A 19,533-nucleotide genomic window follows, 5' to 3' on the forward strand; every position below is an offset into this window, starting at 1 on the left:
CCCATGAGAAGAACTCTAACAGGACTGTGACTAGCCCAAGCTCACCCAGCTGACTGCATGTGAAGAAGTGGGGTATCAAACTCAGCTTACCAGATTAGAAGCCATCACTCTTAACCACTACACCACACCAGGAGACACTAATCTGGAAAACCTGGTTTGATTCTCCACTCCTTCACAAGCAGCCAGCTGGGTGACCTTGGGCCAGGCACAGGTCTTTCAGCGCTCTCTCAGTCCCACCAACCTTATAGGGTGTCTGCTGTATGGAGAGGAAGTATAGGTGATTGTAAGCCACTTTAAGACTCCTTTGGATAGTGAAAAGTGGGGCATAAGAACCAGCTATTCTTCTTTCCTATCTGAGTAGCTGGAGAAGTAAAATTTGCACTTTGATGGGACTGCCCTGGAGAGCCAGTTTGGTGTAGTGGTTAGGAGTACGGACTTCTAATCTGGCATGCCGGGTTCGATTCTGCACTCCCCCACATGCAACCAGCTGGGTGACCTTGGGCTCGCCACGGCACTGATAAAACTGTTCTGACCGAGCAGTGATATCAGGGCTCTCTCAGCCTCACCCACCCCACAGGGTGTCTGTTGTGGGGAGAGGAATGGGAAGGCGAATGTAAGCCGCTTTGAGCCTCCTTCGGGTAGGGAAAAGCGGCATATAAGAACCAACTCTTCTTCTTCTCTTCTTCTATGCAGTCTTTCATCACCTCTGCCCAGGAGGTAAGTGAGAAGAGGGTGTCTGTCATCCTTGTGTGTCTTTCTTCTGTGGAGGACCACCTGTGGAAACTATAAGTGGTATGTAATACCTTTCTCCTTTAGTCCTAAGGATAAATTGGGCATGTGGATTGCTCAATATCTACCTAGTTCCTTGCTGGGCATGATGGATGCTGAAAAGATTCTAGGAAGGCTGTTCTGTGTGTATTTGACATTTGCCTGATCTGGGAGCTTAAGCACATAAAGATCACATCATTGTGTCCCTAATGCCCATTATGAATCAATCACTGACCCAGGGTACCTTTTCTGGGGCCCTAAAACAAGTGGCTGTGTATTACTTTTTAAAAAACGGTCTAAAACCCCCCAATTTATATACAATCATGAACACTGGATCTCCACACCATTGGTCAGTTTGTGTTTAATTTCCGTGAAAGAACACTTGCATAATTTTATGGTTGGGGGTCACCACAACATGAGGAACTGTATTAAAGAGTCTTGGCATTAGGAAGGTTGAGAAAGATGATTTGTCCAATTATCAGTGTTTGTAATTTGCCACTGAAAAAGTAGTCTTAGAGCAACTGCAGACCCTCCTAGATAAATCATCTGTTCAAGACACTTTTTCATCTGGTTTCAAGTCACAGGACTGAGATGGTACTGGTGGCTCTAGCAGATGACCTCTGACTAAACGTAGACACACTGCTTTTAGCAGACTAATCAGCAGCCTTTGATATAGTGGACCATGCCATCCCACTGAGATGTTTGGCGGTCGGAGCAGGGATAGAGATAAGTGTTTCAATCACTTGGTTGGTTGGTTTCAATCATTCAGTATGGGTAGGTCTCAGAATGCTGAAGGAGATGAGCTTTTTAAATGCCATGGGACCTGCCTTATGAGGCTGTACAAGACTCAGTCTTGTGCCTCATGCTATTAGTTCTCTGTGGTGAATAGTGTCATTAATATGCTGATGACATCTACCTCTCCATTCCTTTACCCTGATCACCTGGGGACACTGTAGAGACCAATGTCTGACTGCTGCAGTTGCTAAGGGTAAACAAGCTGAAACTGAATCCTGTCAGGATGGAGGTATTGTTGGGTGGGAAGACTGAGGTATTCCCCATTTTTGTTGATGTCCTACTGATTCCATTAAGAACCTAGGGATGATCCAGTTCTACTGCAGAAGAAGCAAATAATGCATTCACAAAAGGCATTCTGCCAACACCAGTTAGTTTGGAAGATAGCTCTCCTACTTTGATAGGCTACTTTGGCCATATCAATCCATCCTGTCACTACACCAAGACTAGACAGTACTCTACATAGATCTGTCTTACAGACAACTCAGAAACTCCAGTTAGTACAGAATGTCCCAGCCAAACTACTATTGGGCACTAAGAAGACAATACATATCTTTAAGCAGATACTCCATCAGATGTGGGGTTCAATTCAAGGCATGAACTATCACCATTAGACCCACATACCTGCTGGGCCGACTTTCAGGGTCTTCACTTGTCTGAGCAAAGCCATCTGAAGGTGTCACCCATCATACTTATTTATTTACCACCCTCCCAGGCTCAGGGTGGTTTACGTAAAACAGAAATGATAGTTAACTCAATTTATACATTATAAACTCAATAATAAAACAGTGATAACAGTAGACAATACACTAGAACAATGGGGAGAACATTCAATCAACTAATTCATACTGATGGTCCTGCTTACAGAACAGTCTGCCTGAAGTAATTATTTGCCAGCCTTCTACCATTTGGCAAAATGTACAAAACAGACTTTTTCAAGACAGCAGAGGAAGCAGCCTTGTGGTGTCATGTGTCAGTTCAGGAGGTGACTTCTATTAGGGATAATAAAGTTCCTCTACCTTCCTAGTCCTTTTGCCTTAAACAGTTACTGAAAATGTGGATCAACAACAGTGACACGTGGATTAATTTTTTCGTGTTTCTCATGGCATTTTGTAGCTTTGATTTCAATATTAAAAAACAACCACCATGGAAAATACAAGGCACCCTCCTCTAAATTAGACCACTTTTCATTCCCTTTCATCACTGTGACAGTCAAAGGATTTATTTTCTGACTTTACAGGCACCCTGTGCACAGAGACGAAGCCATGTTGTTCTTAGCGCTTCCATGTAACCGAGGATTAGTTATGCGGGAGTCCCAAAGGCAGGACCTGCTGTCCGTGGCTCTACAGCCAAAGGGACTTGAAACCAGCCCAGGATGGGCCCGGACAGGAGGACGCCTGTGACGGCCTGAAGGAAGAACCGGGGCGTGAGGGAAGAGGCGAGGGGCTCGTTCCCGCGCCAGATGGCGCTGTTGGCCCCGCCTCGCTCGCTCGCTCGCTTCCTTCTCGGGCTTGCCGGCGCCCGGGTCTGCTGGGCGGCGATGCCCTCCTGAGGCCGCTCGGAGTCGCCGGCGCTCCTGCAGCAGAAGCGGGCGGCAGGCGAGCGGGCCAAGACGACGCGCCGACTCCTCTTGCGCTGCTCCGCTCAGCAGTGAGCGGCGGCGCTGCTGCAGGAATGCCGCGCGAAGAGGAGCGCGGCTGCCTTGTGACGCCCCTCGCCGTGGCCGCTTGCCTCCTCTCGACGCTCTTCGCCCGGGGTGAGTGGCCGGCGCCGGGGGCGGAGTGGACCGGGGGACATTTTGCCGTGCTGGGGAGGGAGGACGGGGCGGCGGGGGGAGGGAGGGAGAGCGAATAAGTAACCGACGCCGGGGGAGCCAGCCGGGCTGCCCCCTGCCCGGGCGGGGAACCGGATGCGGAGGGCGCTTCCCCTTTCCTTGAAGTTTGTTGGCGGGATGGGCCGGCGGAGCGGCGGCCGAAAGAGCGGAGGAAGTCGCCTCCCGGGGAAAGTGGGACGCGGCGGCGGCGTTTCTCTTCACAGTCCGCCTCCCCCCCGAGGGCTGAGCTCTCGGTTTCGGCGTGGGCAAAGGGCCGGGGAAGACAGCTTCAAAATGGGCGTGGGGGCTGGAAGAGGAGCGAGCGAGGGAGGGAGGGAGGGGCTGGCGGCCGGGGCTCCTGGGGGCCGGGGTCCACGGCGGCTCCGGTTCGACCCCGAGGGTGCGCCGTCAGGCTCTCCTGCGCCGCAACAGACGGGCGTCGCTTCCCTCTGCAGACCTTTCCCGGGGGTCGCCTTGTTCGTGAGGATGCCCCTTGACAGGAGGGCCACCCCCGCAGTGGCCAGGCCCAGAGTTACGGTCAACTTCATCCAGACTGACCCACCCATCCCGGGACTTCACTACACCTAGAATCATGGGCTTGGAAGGGGACTCCAGGGTCCTCTACTCCAACCCGCTGCACAAGGCAGGAAACTCACCACTACCTGCCCACCCACAGTGCCCCCAATTTCATGCCCAAATGAATCCCCTCGACCGGAAATCTCCAGAATGCAGCCTGGAGTGTAATAGGAGAATTGGAGAAAGCCTTTCTCTGATTCTGAGCACGGCAGGGTGTTGTAAGAAGGGGTCAGCAATGTGGACTTGGCTAAATGAAGAAGATACCTTCAGGGAGGGGTCAGGGTGAACCGATCCCCTGTGGGTCATTTATGCATTATTCTGGCTGCCTAGAGAGCTGCTGGCAGAAAAGTGGGAGATCAAGAGGTGAACCCTGCAGATGAGCACAGCAGAGGGACTCTGGTTACTGAGGTCCCCCAAACCGTCCTGCTGCAGATGTGTTTCGGGTATTTATAAAGCAGTGTAATAATGCTCGGACTGTGTTTGCTGTTTGCGGGTCTGTGGATAGGTGCCAGGCCTCCCCCCTCTCAGTAACCCTCAAGGTGCTCCATCTCTAATACTTTTCACTGGAAATGTTTTTAGAAAGGGTGTCACTAGACATTTTGACTCTGGATTCAAATTGTCGAAAAATACCATTTTTCTCTCTCCCTGTTTTCATCATGAATTAACATTTTCTATATTAAACAGAATAGATTCCATTTTTGAATCAGTCGAATTTGTAGCCCACCTTAATTGCAAGGAGGATAAATTATGATCTCCATCACAATATTACTTCTGGCTGTGTCCTATCAAATAAATCAGGGATAATCAAACTGCGGCCCTCCAGATGTCCATGGACTACAAATCCCATGAGCCCCTGCCAGCATTCGCTGGCAGGGGCTCATGGGAATTATAGTCCATGGACATCTGGAGGGCCGCAGTTTGACTACTCCTGAAATAAATGCTGAACATATAGATCCTACTCGTATTTCCCTGCTTTCTTCTGCATGTTAGACTCATGAAATGTTTACAAAACCACGCATTTTAGCTGCTATAATACAAAAGCTCACTGTGAACCCTGCAGCCAATGGGACTGGCCTGTTATTGTCCAAAAAAAGCCCATTTGTGTTTTAAAGTCATTGGGCTCAAAGCATTCGCATTGGTGGAAATTAAGACTAGAGTTGTGTGCCGTCTTCAGGATGATAAGGATAGCTTGTTGGTGTGAAAGTGATAGTATTAAAATAACAACTGGTTATTTCTCTCCAGGGTAGTTTAAGCAAAGATTGACTGTGTTATTAATCTGTGGCATTTATATGTACAGGAATATAATGGCATAATATTTAGGTTCTGGAACTTAATTTTCTCAAACTCAGTTATAAAACTATCAGGTCTTGCTTGGCTGAATCACAGACTGTTGCTGTTATGTGCAGCACCAGTCAGGAGAGTTGATATGAAAAATGCACAGTAAAAAACTGACTGATTTATTTTGCTGCTTTACTGCTCCTGGCTGCTTCTGTATCAGAGATCCTGAACATTCTGAGTTACAGCAGCAGGGAGGACATAAATTGTGAAAATGTATCAAGTAATAGGTTTGAAGGGCTGCCAGTGTAGATTACAAAAGAAATATAGTACTGGACAGACAGGTGGAAGTAGGCTCTTGTTAAATGATAAATACCATGTAATCTCCAGTGATTGCGCGTGTATGAATCAAAATGCCAGTTATGATGAACAGTAAAGAAATTTCAGATCAGGAATAAATACAATTCAGTCTCAGCCTGATGTGTTGTAGGGATGGAAACTGAAGGCAAATGAAGAAATTCATTCTCTGTTTTAGGTATTCAAAAAGTTTGCTACGCTGGGTCTCTTTAAACAAAGAAAGACACTCCAAATGAAGGGAAGAAACATAATTCCATATCCAAGAAAAAAAGGAAAGCTTCACTTTTTGTTTTAATGGCTGTAGTTTGGCAGCCATCATGGGGTCTCTTATACAGATTGCTTACATCAGGGGGTCCTCAATCCTTTTTAGCCTGTAGGCACCTGTGGAACTGTGTCATAGCATGATGGGCACAGCTGTGAAATGGCTACCCCGAAATAGTTGCCCCAGGAGGCACATCTCGCCACAAAATGACTGCACCAGTTTCCTTCAGTCATACAGTGAATGTTCCCACTGTATACTGCATTGGGCAGTCCCCACCTGGAGTACTGTGGACATGCTATCTTGTTGGATGTGGACAAAATGGAGAGGGTGCAGAAGAGAGCAATGAGGATGATCCTGGGCCTGGAGAAGAAGAGGTTGAGAGGGAACATGATTGCTGTCTTTAAGTATGTGAAAGGTTGTCAGAGGAGGGCAGGGAAAGGTTCTGCTGTTGGCAGCATAGATTAGATTAATGGGTTTGAACTACGTGTAGAATGATATTGGCTAGATATCAAGAAAAAAAATCACAGTAGTTCAGCAGTGGAATCGACTGCCTAGGAAGGGTGTGATCTCCCCCGCACCAGCAGTCTTCAAGCAGCAGCTGGATAGATACATATCCTGGATGATTTAGGCTGATTCTGAATTGAGCATAGGATTGACTAGATGGCCTGTATTTTTGTTGTTGTTAGGTGCGAAGTCGTGTCCGACCCATCGCGACCCCATGGACAATGATCCTCCAGGCCTTCCTGTCCTCTACCATTCCCCGGAGTCCATTTAAGTTTGCAAGATGGCCTTTATGCCCCCTTCCAATTCTATGATTCTTGTGCTGTGGTGGTAGCTGCTGCCAAAACAATGTTTGTTTTTTTAATTTAAGAAATATACACAGCTCTAAGCCTTGATTCTGTGATTCTAAGCAATAGCCCTACTTGGACTTGCACTCTTTCTAGGAACTGGGAGCATCAAGAAAAGTGTTGGTGGGCAACACTGTGCCAGGGACCCACGTCTTACATTAAGAATCTGACGTCTTGGTGGTAAGATGATCATAGTAGTTATGAAATATCTCCCCAGGGACTCCCACCAGGCTGTTTTAGATGGCTGTGAGCTTTTGTTTCTGGTTTTAAAAATGTCCTGCTTTTAAGGTATTTTAAACCTGTTTCTTTTTAAGCTATATAGTATTGTTTTAATGTTTGTAAAACCTCTCCTTAAGGCAACTAAAATTTTTCAAATAATTGTCAAGCTATGTATGTTTCTTAAAATAAAACTTAATTCAGACGTCAAGATCCACAAAGCAGACTTTGGAAGAAGAAGAGAAGCAGAGCCAGGACAGTACTGACATTGTATGGAAGCGGGGATTAACCCCGTTGCCATATGAGTACCGGCCTGGCCTTTTCCACCCATGTGGAATCGGACAGAGTGACTTACAATTGCCCTACATTCCTCTCCTCGCAACAGGCACCCTGTGCGGTAGGTGAGAGCTCTGACATCACTGTTCTGTGAGAGCACCTCTAACAGGACTGTGACTAGCCCAAGGTCAGCTGCATGTGGATGAATGAGAATCAAGCTAGCTCTAAAGATTAGAGGCCCCCATTCCTAACCACTACACCAAGCTGGCTCTATTAAGCAGTGTTAAGCATGTCTACGTGCAAGTAAGTTCTATTTTATTCAGTGGGGATTACTCCCAAGCAGGTGTTTTTAGGATCTCACTGCTAGTGTGGGACTACTAAGTCTATAATAGGGGCAAAGTTCTTAAAGTGAAGGCACCAAGTGAAGAGTCTCCTCTCCCCATCACTTTTGGACTGGATTCTGATCATGTGAAATAAAGGTAAAGGTATCCCCTGTGCAAGCACCAAGTCATGTCTGACCCTTGGGGGGACGCCCTCCAGCGTTTTCATGGCAGACTCAATACGGGGTGGTTTGCCAGTGCCTTCCCCAGTCATTACTGTTTACCCCCCAGCAAGCTGGGTACTCATTTTACCGACCTCGGAAGGATGGAAGGCTGAGTCAACCTTGAGCCGGCTGCTGGGATTGAACTCCCAGCCTCATGGGCAGAGCTTTCAGACTGCATGCCTGCTGCCTTACCACTCTGTGCCATAAGAGGCTCTTGTGATATAGCCTGATGCTAAACTCTGGTTAGGAGTGCGGACTTCTAATCTGGCATGCTGTGTTCGATGCTGCACTCCCCCACATGCAGCCAGCTGGGTGACCTTGGGCTCGCCACGGCACTGATAAAGCTGTTCTGACCGGGCAGTGATATCAGGGCTCTCTCAGCCACACCCACCTCACAGGGTGTCTGTTGTGGGGAGAGGAAAGGGAAGGCGACTGTAAGCCGCTTTGAGCCTCCTTTGGGTAGAGAAAAGTGGCATATAAGAACCAACTCTTCTCCTTCTTCAGTAATATCAGGGCTCTCTCAGCTTCACCCACCTCACAGGGTGTCTGTTGTGGGAAGAGGAAAGGGAAGGTGACTGTAAGCCGCTTTGAGCCTCCTTCGGGTAGAGAAAAGCGGCATAAAAGAACCAACTCTTCTTCTTCTAAATGATCCAGGGACACATAATGCTGCTAAGTTGTTAAAGCTAACCAGGAAAAGTAGACAGCAAGAATTTTGATAGTGTCTATAGGAGGCAATTTTGGGAATGTGCTGTGAGCTTCAGCAGGATGTGTACTCATAATACTATCCTGATAGTGTTAAAATAGGACGTTTATAGAAAGCTTTTGAAAATACTTCGGTGGTATGGCAGCAGTTTTTAAAAAAAAATACTTTCAAAAGAAGCTTTCTGCTATTGTTGCAGAATAAGGCTTCATAATAGCCTTCTGCTGGCACTCACATGATAGCACTTTAAAATGGCTTCTACTTACTGAACATTGAAAAAGAATTTTCATTTCGTTTTCTTTAATCCAGTGGCTTTCTCCAACCAGTTCTTACATTGAAAATAGCTTAAACATAAAAGTGTGTGTGTGTGCGTGTATGTGCGTGTGTCATACTGGAAATGCATGAGCATAAAGTACTATTGGGAAAAATGTGCATTTTTTCTTTAAATTGATCTTTTCTTTTGACTTTTATTTCTGTTTCTGTTATCTGGGGAAACAGACATCACAAGTAAGGACAGAGAGATTAAAATGCAGCACATCTGTAATACAGGCTTCCCTTTACCTTCAGCCTCATATTTATAGAAGTAGTGTTGGAATGGTTGATGCAGTTTAGCTAGAGGTGAGAATTTCTCGTAGAAAAAAAGGATACTTAGCTATTTTTGGTCTGTGCTAGATCAAATCCACTAGGGTTGTCAGCACACTGATAAAATCTACTGTACCTCTGCCATATAAAGCAGGGGTTAAGAAGTAAGAGACTCCAACTGATATTTTTCACATTTGTCCTGATGTATGTACTAAGATTCAATATCTTATGATAGTAATAATATCACTAATAGTTGAATTAAAGAAGATCTGTTGTTTTAATGATAGTAGAAATTTGAGGTCCTTTATTACAGCACTATGCAAGTGAATTCTGGTTTATGAAAGCTTATGCTGGAATAAATTTTGCTAGTCTTCAGGGTGCCACTGAACTCTTTTTTTTGTTCCTGTAGGCCAGGGGTAGTCAAACTGCGGCCCTCCAGATGTCCATGGACTACAATTCCCAGAAGCCCCTGCCAGCAAATGCCCTACTCAGTAGGCAAATGCTGGCAGGGACTTCTGGGAATTGTAGTCCATGGACATCTGGAGGGCTGCAGTTTGACTACCCGTGCTGTAGGCTAACACAGCTGCCCACCTGGAAATAACACAATAATACTAATTACTTACATGATAATATGAAAAATCATCTTGGGCTATTGCAGTTCTTCAGATCAAAAAGTGGATTTGTGTAGGCTGGAATTTTGATTTCATAATTCATTACACAAGACCGGCATGGTATAGTGATTAGAGAATCAGACTCGAATCTGGTAGAGCCGACTGAATTCCCACTCTGCTTTGGAAATTAGCTGGGTGATCTTTGGCCAGTAACATATTCTCAGCCATGCCTGCCTCACAGGGTGGTTGTTGTGAGGGTAAAATGGTAAAAAGGAGAATGATACAGGCAACTTAGAGACCCACTGAAGAGAGAAAAGTGCTGTATAAATGGAGTAAATATAATTTTAAAAGATTACTTGGGATTTTGTGATGGCCTGTCCCCAGCTGGACTGGAAATGCAGCTGACTGGGAGATGCTGACTGAGCTTGGCCTGTGTGGTTATAGCTAGAGGCCAATAGCACAGTAAAGGGATGTTTACAAAGCTTCAGCCGGCTACTGAGACACACGCCAAGTAAATGCTGACTTTTACTAGTCTATGAGCAGCAGACAGGTTGGTACATGGTCCAAAGGTCAGTAGGCAGGTCAGAAGGCAGTGTAGTCATAAGGTGGTCCAAGAGTCAAGGTCGTGGTCAATGTGAATCAGGAACAGACTTGAGATCCAGCTGGGCAGGAGTCTAGGGGCACAGATGTGGATGAGGCAGCAGTCTCACTTGTTGCACCCAGGCTGAACACTCAGGGGCCTCAATCTCAAAAAGGCATGGGCAGAGAACAAGGATAGCACCCGCAAGGACTTACTTAGACAGTCTAGGTCTTTTAGTCCCCATTCTGTGATGATTCAGGTGTGTCCTCTAGCCTTTGGTGGTAACGAGCTGTGAGCAGGGCACTTCTTCTGCAGCTTAGGTCCAGTCTCCGCCTTTGCCACCGTTGCTCGAGTGGTTCACCACTCCCCCATGGCTCCCTCCTGCACAAGGCTTGGTGCTCGGCTGACGCTTCTGTTCCTCTTCCTTTGCCTAATCACCGATCTCCATGAGATGACTCTTGACAGATTTTCATTTGCTGTTATGTGCAAAGCATGTCCTGCATTCCTATGTCTTGCAAAGTTGAAAGCAAGTATTTATTAACTGTATGAGAAAAGGAACTGAAAAAAAAACAATGGGAAGTAGAAAAATAATATCATAGTTTAGACAGAACTTTATGATCCTTACCATAGGAGCAGCAAGTGTGAGAATTGCTCTTGGTTTTAAGTAAAATGAATTTAAAAAGAAATGCCAGATTAAACAAGAAGGATGGGGCTCCTATAGGTTTGGCCCTACAGAAATGACTGAGGTATGAATATTATAAATAAGTATAAATAAATAATTTCTTCTAGGATATCCACCGCAGTGTTGCAGTTATGTAACAGTTGGTTTCATATCAAAGCTCTCTCCGTAATCCCTGATTTGTTTCAGGGTTGTGAATTAATATTTTATAAATTGAAGACACTGTATGCTGCATGAGATATTTAAAAGTTATGATAAGACAGTCTCTCTTGCATATTTCAGTTCATATCTCCTCATGTGGCCTCTCACCTGCTTGTAGAAATCCAAGCTAGGTGAATTCCAAGTTCTGCAAAAAGAATACATTTTATGAGATTATTAAAATTAAAATAATATATTAGTATCTAGATTAATACAAAGTTTTCCTTAGAAATGTGATAGAACAGCGCTTATCGGTTGAGCTTGAAACTGCAATTCCTAAAACAAAGGACAGCATATTGGCTTACAACTTGCATACACAAAATATTTCTTCTGTGAAGCTCAAAATGCAATTCAAATTCTTGTAGTCCAGTTGCAACAATGTTTACACAAAATTAATTCCCAGGTACTTACCTTGTGGTGTCCCACAAGAGCCATCCTCTCTCCTATCCTATTTAACATTTTCATGCACCCTCTTGCACAACTGGTACGGAAGTTTGGGCTGGGCTGTCATCAATACGCAGATGACACCCAGCTATTCCTCCTGATGGATGGCGGCCCTGACTGTCCCCCAGAAGCATTAGCCAGCTGCCTGGAAGCAGTGACAAGTTGGCTCAATCAGAGTCGTCTGAAGCTCAATCCTTCAAAGACGGAGGTCCTGTAGCTGGGTAAGAAGGGACCATGTGAGGAAGCGCGCCTGCCCACCCTAGATGGCATAGAGCTCACTACAGTTCACTCCGCCAGGAATCTGGGCGTGATCCTGGATGCTTAGACGGCGTAGAGCTCACTACGACTCACTCTGCTAGGAACCTGGGTGTGATCCTGGATGCTTCCTTCACAATGGAAGCCCAGGTAACAAAGGTAGCTCTGCTGGCATTTTACCATCTCCGCCAAGCCAAGCTACTAGCGCCCTACCTGGCTCCGGAACACCTAGCTACAGTGATCCATGCGACAGTCAGCTCCAGACTGGATTTCTGTAACTTGCTCTATGCAGGCCTGCCCTTAGCCTTGACCCAGAAAGTACAACTAATCCAAAACGCAGTGTACATGATCCTTACACCAACACCATGGAGATCCCACATCCGGCCCATCCTCCACCAACTGCAATGGTTGCCAGTTGAATTCCGGATCAAGCAAAAGGTTCTGGTAATTACCTTCAAGGCCATATGTGGTCATGGCCCAGTGTACCTGAGGGACCACCTCCCTCCCTATGCTCTCAAAAGAGCCCTACACTCTGCCGCCACCAGCCGTCTGATGATCCCTGGCCCTAAAGAAGTTCACCTGGCCTCGACCAGGGCCAGGGACTTCTCTGTCCTGGCCCCCACTTGGTGGAATGAGCTCCCAGATGAGATCAGGGCCTTGATGGAGCCAAAGCAGTTCCGCAGAGCCTGCAAAAGGGAGCTCCTCGACCAGGCATTTGGCTGAGGCCAGGCACAATCAATTAAGAACATCAGCAGGACCCCTTCCCTCCCCCCCAAATCCACCAAGACTCCTGGATCTGTTGTGTTATTGTTTTATTATTGTCGTTAAATGTTAAATGTTATACAGTACTTGTTATCAGTTAATAATATAATTAGTTATATGTAATGTTCTCTGTATAGTTTCCTTCAGTTCCATGTAAACCGCTCTGAGCCTTTGGGGAGGGCAGCATATAAATGCGAAAATAAATAAATAAACAAACAAACAAATAAATATTTCAATGGGATAATTTCCAGTCTGTACATTTAGAGGTGCAGTGTTAAGTTCTAAACTGTTATTTCAAGAAGGTAAAGTAGTTGGTATAAAAGTGTACTTTCTTGGTAATTTATAGCAAATGGAGTCATTCCTTGCACTTTGTTCCTGAGCTTCTATTATCTAAATTGCTATCTTTTTTCATTTAGGCATAATTTGTCAAATATGAAAATGAAATACTATTACAATTAAATACTGTAGTCTTCAAGGGACATGTAGGAGGCCCTGTAAGACTACAGAGCCTGTTTGCTGTTCTGTGGGAAGGTACCCACTTTGTAATGCTTCTGGAGTGATTTAATTAATCATGGCTACTTATTTTGTTTGCAATGAATTTGACATTAGTTTTCAGTAGTAATGGTGGCTTCAGTAATGATGGAACAATTGACAGGTAGCTAGCTATTTCAACATCTTTTGGATTTGGAGAAATAAAATTGCCATAGCTGTTATTGATTCCACTACAGGAGCACTGGCACAGCAGTGAGACTGATCCTCAATGTCCAACCAATGAATGGCCATCTAATGAATGTCTACAACCCCCAGGGAGCCCCGTGAGTGTCAGCTGGTGTTGAGGGCCCCACTGATAGCCCCTGATCTGGGCATGCTGCAGAATTGGCTTTTGGAGAGAGCCAGTTTGGTGTAGTGGTTAGGAGTGCGGACTTGTAATCTGGCATGCCAGGTTCGATTCTGCGCTCCCCCACATGCAACCAGCTGGGTGACCTTGGGCTCGCCACGGCACTGATAAAACTGTTCTGACCGGGCAGTGATATCAGTGCTCTCTCAGCCTCACCCACCCCACAGGGTGTCTGTTGTGGGGGGAGGAATGGGAAGGCGACTGTAAGCCGCTTTGAGCCTCCTTCGGGTAGGGAAAAGCGGCATATAAGAACCAACTCTTCTTCTTCTTCTTCTTTTCCCAAAACTCCTTAAGGGAGCCCTCTGAACTATGGGATGCAAACACCTCCTTCCTAAGCAAAAGGATCTGTTTCATGGCCAAACTGCCACAAGAGCCATGGGAAGGGGGTTCATGCCCCTCCATGGTTGCTACAAATGCTCTTAAACCTATAACCAATCAAGCAACTTGTTGGGGATGTCATGCAGCCATGTATCAATGCCCCATTCAAATTGGTGCACCCCATTTTACTTGTAGTGAGCAGCTAGCTTACACCTGATGTCTGGGTGATGACTGACACCACCATTTAGGGTGCTGCTTGTCTTCCTCCTGGCCAGATCTACCCAGTCCAGTGAAATCACACCGTACTATTCATGCCGTTTGAGAAGACTGGACCAAATCAGGCAAATAGTAGGAAGCCTTGAACTCAAAGCTGTTAAGCCTGATGTGAAGGAATTTGCTTCTAATTGTAGAGCTACAGTGTCAGGTGGTCCATGTGTTGACACCTGGCAAGTCACAGTGGAGATGAGAGAGGGCCCAACCAAGTGGTGGCCAGATGACTGTTGAGACCTAGGGCTCCTACCCACCCAGAAGACACTGTGTAACTTCCAGCCCAATAGACCTGTCTTTCCTAACCAGGGTTATTTCAGAGCCCCAGAGGAGTTACCCCCATTGGTAGGGATTTAATTTTTAAAAAGTATATATTTTAAAAATTAACTGATCAGGGGAGGAGTCAGGAAGACAGAGTGGCTTTCTGCACATCTCTCTGAGCTGAGGTGGTCTTGTTAAATCGCACACAATGGAAAAGGAATGAGAGGTAAGAGCTGAACCTACTGCACTCTTCCCATTGGCTCCTCTTATTTCCCCCATCTCATAATCTCTTCTTAGAGCCCCACCAGCAAAAAATGGCTGAAGGGAGGCTGTTGCAAGCAAAGGGATTCAGATATTCATGTAGAAGACTCTATCCTCCAAAGCAGCCATTTTCTCTATGGAAACTACTCTCTGTAGTCAGGAGATGAGCTGTAATTTCAGGGGATTACGAGGTCTCACCTGGAGGCTGGCATCTCTAGCCAAGAGCTACTACACCTGGATCCAGTGCAAGGATTGCATAAGGATTCCTTTCTTCCCAAGTTTCCCCTTCCCCTGGCAGCCATTTCCGACCCCAGGAACATATTTTCTCAGTTCTTGCTGAGATTGCCAATCTCCTGGTGATGCCGGAGATCTTCCAAAAGTTACAAGTGATCTTCAAATCACGCAGATCATTTCCCCTCAGGAGCGTTGCTGGTTTGCATAGTGGGCTTTATTTCAGTTGAGATGAATGCTTCCTTCTTAGCAAAAATAAGATTTGTGTGTGTGTGCAATTAGTTAATCAAATTATAACTCCTGTTATCAAATGTTAGCCAGAAGAAAAATTCTCAAGAATGTATGCTGAACAGGATTCCGGTACAAACAAAGCCTGTTTCATAACTTTCTTCAGCAGCATTAGCAAATATCAGGACATCAACTCTTAGTGGAACCTGGCTTACAGTAGCTTGTGTCTCAATTCTTAATTAAGTGACTGCAAGAAGTATTCATCTTGTATTTACTAATTCTCCATACTGTTTTCTCAGGCAAGGCACTGCACACGAAAAAATGAAACTAATCTCTTATTTTATGAGCTTATTATTTAGTAGTGTCTTCTAGGGGCATGACAGGGAGGCAGGGCCAGCTGGCATCACTTCTGGCGTTACTCCATGGTCAAACCCCGTAGTCTGTATTAGAGACCACTGCTCTTAACCACTTAGACCAAGCTGGCTGTAAAGATTTGTGATGGTGTGATAGGGGGCATAATTCAGGTCAGAGAAATATTAATAGTTACCTTCCGCAACGTGAAGAAGTCCAAAGGAGGGACAGCAAGATGATCTGCATACTGTTAAGTGTGTTTTGGATCCGAGAATAGCAACGCAGACGGCTATGGCTGAGTGCGTCTGTTTAAGTACCCAATTTTCTGTTTGGAGGCTAATGCTGGGAAGCTAGCCTCTAAAATAAATGATTTAAAGTGTTTGCCACAATGAGACAAAGAATGGAGACCAGGTAATGATTCTGTAATTGTTGAGACAAAAGCTTTTGATTGGGTTACTGGCAGCTCCCAGGTCAGAGAGGATAACAATAAATGCTTCAGAATGGATCATAATGGGTTTCCCAAGTGAAGACAAAAGAGTGCCTTGCAAGAATGTCCAGGTATTTGACACTCTGGTAATTAAGGAAGGGAGATGGCTGAGGTCAGGACAAATTAATTAAGGAAAAAATGATTAAAAGCATGAATAAAGCATTTTAGGCTAAGAAAGAAATGAGCAAGCTCCCAGGTGCCATCCCATCAATAAGGCTTATTAACACAGAGTGAGGTAAAGGTCAGTGGGAAAGGCCTGCCATTGTAACAGTAATGTTTCTCTGCATACTCCAGGGTCACGCAGGAGGGATATGGCATCCAGAGAATATACATTTAGTTTGCTGTGAGTGTGCAAACATGACTGAGTAAGCTTCTTGCGTGAAACCAACATTTTTAACTACATTTCTGGCCAAGCTATGGCTTGCTAAGGAGATGCCGGCAACATTGCAAACTCCCCCTTTGCCTGTGTAGGGGTCTGTGCACTAACAAGCTGGTGCAGCCCCTTGCAGGTGCATACTTGATCCTCATCCCAGTCCATCACTCTTAGGCTGACAGAGGTGAACATGAAGCTTGTTACTCCGAATGGCTGCAAGCTAGGGATCATCAGAAGTTTCCAAATGAGATGTTGCCAGCTTCTCACTATTGCAGACAGCCCCCAAAAGGCTAAAGTAAAGGCCATCTGAAAAAGGGTAGACCAACAGTTCTATGGGAGCCTCTGAATCAGCCCTATCAGAATGAGGGTTGTGAGTGGCTTTGTGCTGGAAGTGTCCCGAACTCTGTCTAATGAGAGTTATTTCACTTGCTGTGGCTTTTGGGTTGGTGGCTATTCATGTGGAATGCAACCCCTTGAGATGTTGCTCTTGTCAGAGCCATCAGATGAACACAGGCATCTCTTACCACATAGAGACACTGCACCTGGTGTCTCTGTTGTAGTTGGGGTGGTGCTCTACTGACCCAAACAATTGGAAAGATGAGCAATGGCCTGAGCAATCCCCAGCCGGACAGCTGGATGATCCTGGGCCTGGTTGGTGGGAGGCCTTTTGGCTGGCGCTGCTGGGAGGTGCCTGTAGCGTGGTGCTCAGGGTCTCATTGGTTGCTGCTTGCCGCAGAGAGGCCCTGGTCCCATATGGCATCCTCAGGGCCAAGGCTTGTTGGATAAGTGGCCCTCCTGAAGACTGATGCCCATGCAACACACATGCAGCTGGTTTTAGCTGTCTTCTTACTCCCTGCCAAAGACTTCCCCGTCGAAATGGTGCCTTGTTGCTTGCCTGCTCACAAAGCACAGAATGAATGATAAGCGATAAACCTCCAAGTGAGCATGGAGGGGGTCTTCTTTCCCTCCTTAGAGCAATGTGGCTTGGGATCTTACTTGCTGTACCCATGAGAATTTAAGCATTTAATAATATTGGTTAGTCAATGCCATGACCATTGGCAAGGACCCCAAAAATTGTAATGGAACTAACGTATACTGTATCAGGTCTTTGGTTGAATGAGATCAATATCATCTATTCAGACAGGAAGCCACAACTCAGGGTCTTGAGCAGGGGGAGGAACTTTAGCATCCTCTACTGCCCCCCCCCAAGTTGCCTGGTGAGTTCCCCCGCATAGATCTCAGCATGACCTAGATGAATTGCAACACAGAAACCTCATCTCTCCCCCCCCCCCACCCACCTGCAAGCAGCTGCAGGCAGCAATGAAATGAAGATCTGAAGAACCATGATATCATTAAGCCAGCTTAAATAAGTGCAGCCTTATACTGTTTCAAGCCCCTAGTCAAAAGAAAGGAAAATACATGGTGAGAAGTGCACCCTCCCCCTACAGGTTCCCCTTTGGATGCAGAAGCTTGCCTGCAGACTGTAGGCCTATGGCCTGCAGGGTAGGTTTATCCATGCAGCACTTGCTATGGGCCCCCCACTTTCATGAGCCCCCAAAGGTACCTTCCCTCCCATGGAGCAGTGCCATAGCCTCTCTCCTCCCCCCTTTTCCCTCTTTAAGAACACTCTGACACCCCTTTCCATTCCTGTACACCCAATCCGGTTGTTGCTGCAGCAATTGCAATCTACTAGGGCCCCGTGAATCCTTAGACTGGGTCCGGTGCTACGGGCTCCTTGAACCCTTAAACTACTCCAGATGGCCTGGTAAAGAGAGGCCCCTTACCTCATTCACTTCCAAACACCAGAGTAATGGCCTGCAGCAGTGCCATCCAAACAGGTATTTGGCCCTAAGGCAGCCTGGAAAAGGGGGGCTTGCCGCTGATCAGCCGTACCTAGATATTGCATGGTGCATCGAGCAGTTTGAGTGGCCCTTTATTTTTCAGCTGTCTGGTGCATTACATGGCCTTCCACTTAGCAGGAGCACCGCATTTGCTTTAGGATGCTTTGGGCTGATCTTGCGTTGAGCAGGGGGTTGGACTAGATGGCCCTTCCAACTCTATGATTCTATGATTAAATTGTAGCTGTGTCCGATGCATATGTGGACAGGTAGCCAGTTTAGCCAAGCCGAAATGGAGTATGCCTGGAAAGCAGTGCTGTGGGAGAGAAGTCTTAAGACAGGAGCCTAGACTCTTTTGTAGTTGTTCCCGGCATAATTTCCAAGCATCTGAAGTTCTCTGTCACTGAGGATGTACCACATTTCCTCCCTTCCAGTCCCTAGATATGGTATCTTCCTGTCAAGAGAATAAACATATTTTCAATAACTTTTTAAAAATCCAGTTTCTGATGTGCATCCATGTTATCAATTACCTTGATGAGTTATTGGCACTTGTGCTGCTGTTCATAATTTGCAGCCCAGAAAAATGGCAGCTTCCTTCAATTCTAAATGAGCCTCATGCCAGTTCTGGCAATCCTTCAGGAAACTGGATCATGAACTCTTCTTCACCTCTGGATTGTAAGAAGGGCTCCTCTAATAATAACAACTTTTAACCTAAGGGTAAAGAAAAAATCAGGTCTCCTGTGTGCTAGCACATTGTTCAGTAAACCAAAGTGTTGGGATGGCCAGATGTATGGGATTTGTTTTGACTTGAAGCCAAAATAAATTGGCTTCACATCAAGGAATGATTTTCCGTCCAGAGAAGCATGAGAGTAAAATTGTCAGACTACAGAAAATGATACTACCATTGAAACAGCAGGATTGTCTAATAGCTGTGCTGCTATTACAGACGTTCTGTGCATTTAAGAGACCCTGTTATGTATATGGTTTCTGAAATACTATTTTGTTGTAGATTTGGAACAAATGCTTCTTTTGAGAAAAAAGTGGATAACTTTTCCCCCCTTCCTATTTCCAGCTTTGGCTTTAAATATTGCTGCTGAAGAATTAAAGGATCAGAGCAAGATTCTGGTATCTCAGGTACTAAATTTTCTGTCCTTTCCCAGAAGCCACTGGTGTCGCTGAAGCAGTGCGGGCCCATAAATTCCAAGTCTTGGTGCACACAGACTTTCTTGAAATGAAATGAAAATGTTGCATCTCTGCTTGGTAGATTATGTCCCCTGTGATGGGGTTTTAAGAGCCTTTTTGATATTCCTTTAAAACACTGTCATTGTGGTATAGCTGCCCCTGCTTAAATTTTAGGAGTAGGTTTGTTGCCTTTCCTGCATGGCTCCATTTCTGACTACTCTGGTAATGTTACAAGTTGGGCACATGGGTGAGACAAAGGAATGGCTGTATTTCCAGAGCCAGATATGCTGGAGTGAGAAG

At 45.9% G+C, this 19,533-nt stretch overlaps 1 protein-coding gene and 1 long non-coding RNA gene across 2 annotated transcripts in view; one reads left to right on the forward strand and one right to left on the reverse strand.

The window, feature by feature from the left end:
- Positions 1 to 3,054: 3,054 nt before the first annotated feature.
- The window catches only part of B3GLCT (beta 3-glucosyltransferase), a 79,444-nt gene continuing 62,965 nt past the window's right edge, over positions 3,055 to 19,533 (forward strand). Inside the window, exons 1-2 of the mRNA XM_077341822.1 lie at positions 3,055 to 3,316; positions 19,124 to 19,185. Coding sequence (XP_077197937.1) covers positions 3,235 to 3,316; positions 19,124 to 19,185 — 144 coding nt within the window. The 5' untranslated portion in view covers positions 3,055 to 3,234. The remainder of the gene's footprint in view (positions 3,317 to 19,123; positions 19,186 to 19,533) is intronic.
- The window catches only part of LOC143839600 (uncharacterized), a 32,218-nt gene continuing 22,238 nt past the window's right edge, over positions 9,554 to 19,533 (reverse strand). The window contains exons 3-6 of the long non-coding RNA XR_013231777.1: positions 18,582 to 18,762; positions 18,107 to 18,505; positions 11,189 to 11,225; positions 9,554 to 10,711 (exon numbers count right to left, since the gene is read on the reverse strand). This is a non-coding gene — a long non-coding RNA (uncharacterized LOC143839600). The remainder of the gene's footprint in view (positions 10,712 to 11,188; positions 11,226 to 18,106; positions 18,506 to 18,581; positions 18,763 to 19,533) is intronic.

This window comes from Paroedura picta, chromosome 6, assembly GCF_049243985.1.
Source record: "Paroedura picta isolate Pp20150507F chromosome 6, Ppicta_v3.0, whole genome shotgun sequence".
Classification (NCBI taxonomy): Eukaryota; Metazoa; Chordata; class Lepidosauria; order Squamata; family Gekkonidae; genus Paroedura; species Paroedura picta.